Raw genomic sequence first — 9248 nt, forward strand, 5'->3', positions numbered from 1 at the left:
CATCATTCTTTTAAGTCAGGATGCCATCTGCCTTAGATTTTGTTAACAGTCACAGCCTGTGACTCTATCCACCCCCTCCTTGCCCTGTCAGGAGCTCTGCTCAGTGATTCTCACTGACAGCAGGGTGACATCACTTGCCCAGAGCAGAATGGTTCAAATACAGCTTCCTGCTAATTAAACTTGGCCACTGAGGCACTGAGCAGTTATGGAGAGAGACGGGCTAGGACAGAGCACTAGGAGCTCCCTGCTTAGGCTCTTCCCTGAAGCATTTTGGGTAAGACACTGGGTTTAACAGGAAGCAGGCACTCTCCAAAATCATCTGACCTTCAGATGATTTCCAGCACTCCTAAATACTCAAACGGCTGTGAGTGAAGAAATGACAGATGAATTATGCACCGAGGTACCATGTTCTCTTCTTCTCATTCTTATTCTGCATCTCTGTTAAAAGACTCAAAATCCAAACTGAAGCACAACAATGGTTTTACAGGCCAAGCAAATCAGCTTTTCTGTCCTTGTCACTTGATGTTGGGATTTGTGGGAGTGCATCCTGTCCCTCTGTGATAGTCCTGTGACACCAACTGCAGCAGTGCAAATGAGAGCACTCTGGCCTGTGTGCAGAGAAAATCCATCTGAAGCTACGTTACCTGTGTTGAGATGTAGCCCCTGGTTTGAACCTTGTCTTGACAAATGTCTTTGCATGCCTTTCTCAGGTCGAGGGTCTCTCTTTAAAAACAATATTTACTTTTATATTTTATGCGGTTTGTTCTATCTTACGAAGCTGTCACTTTGTGATCTTTTTTACTTGAGGGTGTTTTAGGCCTTGGGGAGCCCGTGTTCATGCTAACTTATGAACTAGGGAGAAAAAAAAGAAGAGAAACCTCTCAATGTGATTTTAGAAAAGAAATGCACCAAAAATGGCTGCCAGCATTTTAATTAAGGAGAAATCCTCTTCAAATGTCAAGCTCCATGCTTATTTCTCCAGGCATCCATTTTCCAAACTGAAGATGGAAAAAACTCTTTTTACCTCAGTTTTCTCTGACAGACTCAGTAAACTACTTTGTTTTCCTTTTTTCTTTTCTTTGCTAATCTGAAGAAACTGCTTGTTTGCTTTTAGACAAACATACAATTATTGTACATCTCAAAATAAATCAAGTCTTGTTTGGAAGAAAGGAAAATGTGTTTTAATAATGCTTAAGGTTGACAGAATCCTCAAGATCTTGAAAAAAGTTCAGGTTAGAAAGAAGCTTTCATTTCTATGAAAAAAAATTAGTTCAGGAAGATCATACTCACTATCTGTTCCACGGTACATCTTTCTCTGTGTACTTCCTGATTCACAAACACTTAATCTCTTCAGGTGACTCTGTAACAGGAGTCCAAACTGCTGTCTTCAAATATGTTGTGATCCCAGCTCTTGATCAGCTCTGTAGCTTAGTAAATCAGGGCTTTGAAGTCATGATTTCTTTAGCAACAGATTGAGGTGTAATTTCCTTCATGTCCTTTATTCAGTCTTCTCTTAGTCTGTAGCACAGCCACTGTTTCCTGAAGGTTCTCCCACACATTCCCTTGTGTTCTGTCACCAGTCCCCACCAAGCAGGACAGCTCACACCTGAGATCCAGCTGCCATTCCATCAGTAGGATTTAATTTTTACCTATTCACTGGTTTGCAAAAAAACCTCCCAGAGATTTTACTGCTCTTCACATGTGCTAGAACTGAGCCAAGGGGGTGATGGAGGGAGCTGGGCAGACTAACCCTGCGATCACCTAACTCTTGCTTCCTTAACAAAGCATCTACAAACTTAACATACTCTAGACTAGACGGTGTCTTTCTATGCTTTCAATCCTGCCACTCACCAAGTCCCTGCAATCTGCTCTTCACTGCTAAAGAGCACACTGGAAAGCCAGTCCTGGCCCCACAAAGTCCCTGTCGTGTTACCCAAGTTACATCTGTTTCAATCCTTCAGCTGTGCCAGCAGCACCCAGTAGCTGGAGCCTGGACAGCGGAACCCGCGAGGCGCTGCCATTCCTGTCTGCCCATGCTGGGAGCACCTTGGCCCCACCAGTGCCTCCCCGAAGCCTGCCCCATGGTAAGGACATGCCCAGCAGGCTGCTGCGAGTGCCTGCAGCCCACGCACAGATAAATCTGGACCACCTGAAAGCTGACCTTAGCCCTTCCCCCACCTAACAACATCAGAAACAAAACCCCAGGGTCTTTCCTGGTCTCTGCTAGGTCTTCAATTTTTTTTCCTAAAATCTTGAAATTATTGCAGTCCTTACAGCAGTGTGAACTTGTGCATATTTTGGGACTCGAACTAGGTGTGAGAGTGCTGAAGCTTGGCCTGCCTTCTTACCAATGACCATCTTCAGCAGTAATTTTAGGTTACAAAGCTACTAAATGAAACTTCAAATGTTCACTGTTTATGAGCCTGTTGCCTTGCCATGAGATCCTTGATAACAGGGGTGGGTGAGAATCTATCACTGCACTTAACTTCTTGTTGTGTGTGTGTGAGGGATGCACTCAGCAGTACCTATCAGTCAAGCAGCCTTAGGTTGGAGTTAGCTGCATTTGCACCTGTTCCCTGGCATTACAGAGCTGAATCCCAGCCTGCTGGCTGCAGGGAGGCAGCAAGTCTGAATTTCTGATCCTTGTCTCGTTTCAGGACACTACTCACTGCATTTTGATGCCTTCCACCACCAGCTCAGTGATGCTCCTCCGGCACTGCCTGCACGAACATTGCGCAAGGTAATGGAAGGAGAGCAGAGAGGGATGTAGAAGGACAGTAATATGGTCCTGGAGGAATCCCCCTGCTCTGCTCCCACCAAGCAGCTTCTGAATACAGAAACACTATTTTTGACATGCTCCTAACTTGCACAAGAGAAAATCCACTGAAAGCTCATAACCTGTTCCAGAGTTGAATTCTATAGAAATAACTTACGTGTTATAGGCCCTTTCATTTTCCTTCTTTGAACCATGTGCTGTGATTTCAGCACCCTGAACATTACGTCAGCTATTGTTTCTCTAGCAGCTCTGCTGGTGTTGAGTGCACTTGCCTGCCCACAAGTGGTAGTGCCATACATGTAAACCAATACTCATTGACATTCTGAACACAAACGGAACTGCACCATTGTTAACATCACTGCCAAAACCTGAAATGGGGAAGAACACACAAGATGCAGCATTGCCTCCTTTGTCAATTTTAACCTGGTTTTGTTTTTCTCCACACAGTCCCCTCTCCATCCTATCCCTGCATCGCCCACCAGCCCACAGTCTGGTCTAGATGGGAGTAACTCCACTTTATCTGGCAGTGCCAGCAGTGGTGTCTCTTCCTTGAGCGAGAGCAATTTTGGACATTCTTCTGAACCACCTCCTCGCACAGACACCATGGATTCTGTCCCCAGCCAGGCCTGGAACACTGATGAAGATCTAGAGACACCCTACCTCCCTGTCAGATACAGTCTCTCGGAGCCTGATGTCCTGGAGTCGCTCAAATCCCAGCCATGCCGAAGCCACTCTGCTCCATCTGGAGTCATTCCTCAGGATGCCATGGACCCTCCTGCTCTACCCCCCAAACCTTACCACTCCCGGCTGCCAAACATGGAGAACGAGGAGGGGATGATCATTGAAGATGACGACAAACACCGCGCGTTGCATCGTAAAGTGTCCCAACCAGTGAGTGGTGGGAAGGAGGAGCAGGCCAGGGTAGCATGGGAGCATGGCATCAGCGAGCAGTAGGGACAGCTCCTGGTACACAGCTTGCATCAGCATTCCAGGTCTGGAGACAACAGAGAGAGAGAAGGACTCGGAGAAGAGCAAACCAATTTTCTACTGCCGCAAGTTTATGTCTGAAGCCCCCAGGAGCAGCTGGGCCAGCATGGGAGGTTGCTGCTGTCCTTTTTAAGTTCTTTTTACACCTTTCCGTTATGTTTTTTAACTTTCTGTGCAGTGGACAGTTTATTCCTTCTGCAGTTTCTTAACCACATCATATGGCGCATGAGCCATAGAGACCTGCAGAAGCTGAAAAACACAATTTTAAGTGGAGGGGTAAAAAGGGAGGAATGCGGCAAGTTGCTTTCCTCCCGGCTCTGAGACGCACATGAGTAGAAGCAGTTGCACTAGGGACATATTTCTTTGCTGTACAGAATTGAAAGCTCATTGCTGAAATCAGGGATTCTATGAACTGTCAGGCTGGAAGGTGCATGAGCTGCAGGCAGTGGAAAGATGGCAATTCTAAGAAGAAATTGGCTCTTTTGAGAGCAGGATTGTACATATCTGTGCAGTGATCTCCCTGCATTGGTTCATAGGTGCTGAGGCAATCTAACCAGTGCTGATGCACTGATCTCCAAGATATCATTTCCAACAAACTCTGCCTCCTTTGTTTTTTATGTACTGTTTGATTTCTTAAATTTTGCTTTCACTGGCTAAGCCAACCTGCTTTCTCATGGGAATCATGTGTTACTCATCTGTGCTACAGAACGAAAGGAGGTTAGTAGCCATTGGAGCTACAACCTCATCGTAGGCCTTTCCCATGCCCAGCTTTGGGCAGGCTGTTGACACCAGCATTTCTATTCCAGTTTAAAACAAAGCCAACCAAATTGAGTTTCTCATGCCACAGGCTGGTGGATCACCCAGCCAGTAAGGAAAAGGTGGCTTAAATGCATCACATCCAATAATCCTTGCCTCAGGGCTGAACATCACAATTCTCACCAACTTCCATCACCCAGGAGCTGAGATTCATTCCCTGTTAACTCAATATCCTCAGTCCCTCCCAAAAACTCACTGCAGCTGGTGTACAGAAAGAATCTCCCATCTCACAGAGGACAGGAAACATCAAGACTCAAGCAATGCCTGGTATCTAGGGTACACCGTAGGGTCAGGGACCTTAAAGGCAACCTGTAAAGAACAAGGGTTTGCTTCCTCTTTTGCTTCTTTAGATGTGTAATAAGAGCTGCTGTTTCTCTCTTCTGGAAGGTTGATTTCTTTTTCTTAGCTCCTCAGGCAGCAATACAGCCTTCCCCCATCCCATCCTTTTTTATTGACAGGCTCCAGAACACATGGAGAGGGGGGCAAACCACACCACACAAACCAGAACTGTGCAGAGGTGAAGACAGTACAAGTCTGTGAACACACAACAAGCCTTTTAATCAATATTGGCTTAGTTCAGGGAAAGATCTGTGGGTAATAGTGTTCTTTACAAAGAACAGATCTTGGCTCTAAGAAATCATTTATTCCTGTTTTCATATTTCTCAACAAACTTTCAATCAACATATAGTCAAATATTTAATCTTCTTAGATAAACAAGCCATGTTTCTTCTCCCTGCCATGTCCACACACATTTTAGCCTTCCTTATAGCCCTCTTACCTGCAGACTGCAAAGCACACTCCATAGGATGGAAACAGACCTCCCTCTTTCCTACCACTGAAAAGTCTGAAGCACATTCAACTGAGACTTACCTCCAAACATACAAATTAGTGCCAGAAGCAGGAACAGCACTCAACTTGCATCTTGAATTCTTGTCCCAACTGCTCAGTTTGTCCTGCTTAAAACAGCATAAAGAAGCAAAAAAGGATATGATAAATCTTTTACAGGTCACCTTTAGCACTACCTCTAAATACAGTGACTGGGCAGAGTACATTGCTTCCGAGCTGGCTAAAGATGGTCTGGCTGTATAAAGTCTGGACTCAGCAGTTGTATGAAGGGGATTTTAAGAGGATTTGTTTATTTTCTTTCTCAAGCTCTAGCCCATGCAAAACTACTAAGTTACGGATTTGTTTCTTAAATGGCCTATTTGGCTGGAACAAAGTCTCTCTTGCTTCCTCTATTTTGTTACTAACACAGGCTGCTTGTTATCATTATATCCTTCACAATTCAGACAATGATAAGAAATCTGGCTCTTAGTGGATGTTTCATCTCTAGCAGGAAGGAGAGTTTTCCAATGCTAGGACAAGGTTAAATGTTAACGAAGCAAGCTGGATTTCTGGTATAGAGCACATGGATGAAAACAACACAAAATTATGTTTTCAGTAAAGGTAAGTCAAGGTAACTCCTTAGAAATGGGTGAAAGATTTTCACATATGCTATTCTCCAATCTGACTGAGACTCTTCCAGTGAAGTTTTTAGGAGAACTAAGTATTCAATTGCATCTCCCTTGCCCCTGGTTGGTTTGGGTTTGTTTTTTTCAAGCAAGACTAAAAGTAGCAAATGTAGTGACTTACTGAGCTTCCTTAATATGAAAAACCAGCAGGTCTTGCAAATAAAATTTTGCAGAACCAAGAATGCAACTAACATGGGACTGAGTCCCAGGCAGCTGGAAAACCCGTCCACTGGAGCTCTAATCAGTCTCTCAAAACACATCATCCTGCTGTGCTCACTGTAAAACAGCAGTGAGTTCATTTGGGGAGTCTGACATTACTGTGTGTTTGTAAGGGTTTGAAGATCAATCAGGTGATGTATACAAATACCTAATTTATGGCAGGTCCACACAAAGGAGAATGGAATAAATTGCTGAATCTACCAAATTTAAGCCTCTCCGGAGTTAAGTTTCTGTTATTGTTCTGATATTTACCAATCATTCTGTCTCCCCTTTCAAGCGTTTACCTTAAAGGGGGCAGAAAATAGAAAGACCATTAAGATTTTGTGAATCTTGAAACTAATATTTCTTGGAACTAATACTTTTCTGTAGGGTGAGATGTCTTTTAGCATAGTACAACTCCAACAACAGGCTCAGTCCTGGAGTAGGTGGAAGGCAACAGCAGTTGTTGCACTTGCCCAACAGGATCTGAAGATTCCTTGTATAAACCACAGCAACAGGATATTTTGAACAGGACCTTGACATTCTATACTTAACTCTAATTCAAACTTAATATGTACTTGCCTTCATTGGTTTTCTTTGCCAAATAGCATGTGCATTCTTGAGAAATTTGGTGGAATTCTGCTATAAATCTCTCCATCATCAATGTACCTGCTGGCCCCATCTGAAACAAGATTGAGAAAGAATTACAGTGGTAGAAGAAAAGCAAATAAAGTAATTTCTCTGATCCTACCTTTTTTTTCCTCCCCAATGATTGGGTTTGGGTTTATTACTGTGTGCAAGACTCAGATTCTTGCATTCTTGAGAAATTTGGTGGAATTCTGCTATAAATCTCTCCATCATCAATGTACCTGCTGGCCCCATCTGAAACAAGATTGAGAAAGAATTACAGTGGTAGAAGAAAAGCAAATAAAGTAATTTCTCTGATCCTACCTTTTTTTTCCTCCCCAATGATTGGGTTTGGGTTTATTACTGTGTGCAAGACTCAGATTCTATTCTATTTAGGCAAGGGATACTGCATATCCCTTCTTGTGGGAGCATCAGCCAAAACTGGGGAGGCTGGAGAGAGCAAGAGCCTTTGGGAAACAAATTATGTGATATTTAAAATTTCCTCTGATCATGCTTCTTTGTAAATACCCCATTTGAATGCTGTGTATTTGTACAGGAAATTGAGCAAAAAATGTATAGATTGTGATGTCTGACTGGTATTCTGCCCTGTAAATGTGTTTTTAACCTCTGGCATTCTGTGCTTATTTAAAAAGGCAAAAACCTCTAACCACTTCTCTTTTGTGTATTCATGTTTAAAATAAAATGAAAACAGCTATCTTATCTATAATGGAAATCAAATTCAAAAGGAAAAAATTAATTTGTACAAGTGTCCTAAAGGTACTTCATTGTATATATTGTGATAGCATGTTTCCAGAACCAACAAATAAGTGGTGTGAATTTTAGATGTAAATATCTGCCGTTTGTTTTGGGCTCCTTTCCCTTACCCATTCACTCGACTGCTGTGATGTGGAATTAAAGATTAATACCTGAGATTAAACCAGTACAGCTGTATGGTCATTGATGTCCTCCAGGCAGGATCATTCTCAGGCTGCTCCAAGCAAGGCAGGGCAACTCCCATTGCTTCCCACCTCTGTGTGAATGAGGAAAATCAGGGCAACCAAAAGGACCACGTTGCTGTTATTTGGTGAGGGAACAGCTTCCACGTGACTCTTTTGGCTGTCAGTGTGTGATTTTATTTAACATAAACACACATCAGGCTTATCTCCAGCTGTGGAGTCGGGTAGGTTTACATGGCACATGTCACAGCCCCGGGCGCAGTTTTGGAGCAATAGGAAACAGGATTAACTCTCCTGTAGGTATTTGTGTACCACTTAGTTACCAGCTGGGGTTAAACCACCACTATCTCACTGCCTAGAGTGCTACTTTTTTTCTTGCAATAATACTTAAATATCAATCATTTTAACAGAATGGATGTGAAAGAAGAGTAGCTAAGTTATGCAGGAACACAGGACTTGGGAATTCAGAGCTACAGTGAAGGGAATTCAGAGCTACATGTGAGCGATCTCAAACATACATTTTCTTCACTGCCACTAACAAACAAGGTCGAGGTACAGGAGACAGAAAAAATAACTCATTTCTCCCACCCTGTCTTGACAAACCAACAAAACCAATTATAAAACCTGTCTCAAAAGACATTTAGCAGTAAAACAACAGTCTAACTTCAGCTGGCTACAGGGTCGACATGGTCTGCCAGGCCACCCTTTGCACTGAGTACATACCACAGACAAATACTGAGAAGAGAGAAACTGTAGAAAGTTTGTACCTTAACTGTAACTGTAGTGAGGTACTTCAAAGTGCATCTGTAATATCAAAGTGTGGCTTAGCTAAACTTCACCTGACACCTGAAGAAGTTTGTATCAGTTATAAAATCGAATCGTTAATGTTGGAAAAGACCTTCAAGATCATTAAGTGCAACCTTCAACCAAATCCCACTGTGCCCACTAAACATATTGTGAAGTGCCACATGTACTCTATTTTTTGAATGCTTCCAGGGATGGCAACTCCCATCATTTCCCTGGGCAGCCTGTTCCAATGCTTAACCACCTTTTCAGTGTAGAATTTTTTCCTAATATCCAAACTGAACCTCCCCTGGCACAGCTTGAGGCTGTGAGAGTGGTAAGTTCCCCCTGTGAACCTCCTTTTCTCCAGGCTAAACATCTTCACAATCAGACCCTTTGAGACTGTTCCTAGCCCAACTTACTAAATCTTAGTTAAGTAAATATCTTTTATACAGCTAAAGAGAAAAATTTATTAACCAAGCACAGGAAATAAAAGCTGCATTTGGCACAACAAAAGATGTGTGAAACCCTTAGGCTTTAAAAAGGTTTTTAAAAAAATCTTCTAGTTTCTGTTAAAACCAACAGAACAATTTT

At 42.9% G+C, this 9248-nt stretch overlaps 1 protein-coding gene across 1 annotated transcript in view; it reads left to right on the forward strand.

The window, feature by feature from the left end:
• Nucleotides 1-3730, forward strand: part of DOCK3 (dedicator of cytokinesis 3) — a 79130-nt gene extending 75400 nt beyond the window's left edge. The window contains 2 exon segments of the mRNA XM_009081064.1: nucleotides 2658-2740; nucleotides 3224-3730. Coding sequence (XP_009079312.1) covers nucleotides 2658-2740; nucleotides 3224-3730 — 590 coding nt within the window.
• Nucleotides 3731-9248: the final 5518 nt, after the last annotated feature.

The sequence above is a fragment of the Acanthisitta chloris genome, unplaced genomic scaffold (genome assembly GCF_000695815.1).
Source record: "Acanthisitta chloris isolate BGI_N310 unplaced genomic scaffold, ASM69581v1 scaffold5088, whole genome shotgun sequence".
Lineage (NCBI taxonomy): Eukaryota > Metazoa > Chordata > Aves > Passeriformes > Acanthisittidae > Acanthisitta > Acanthisitta chloris.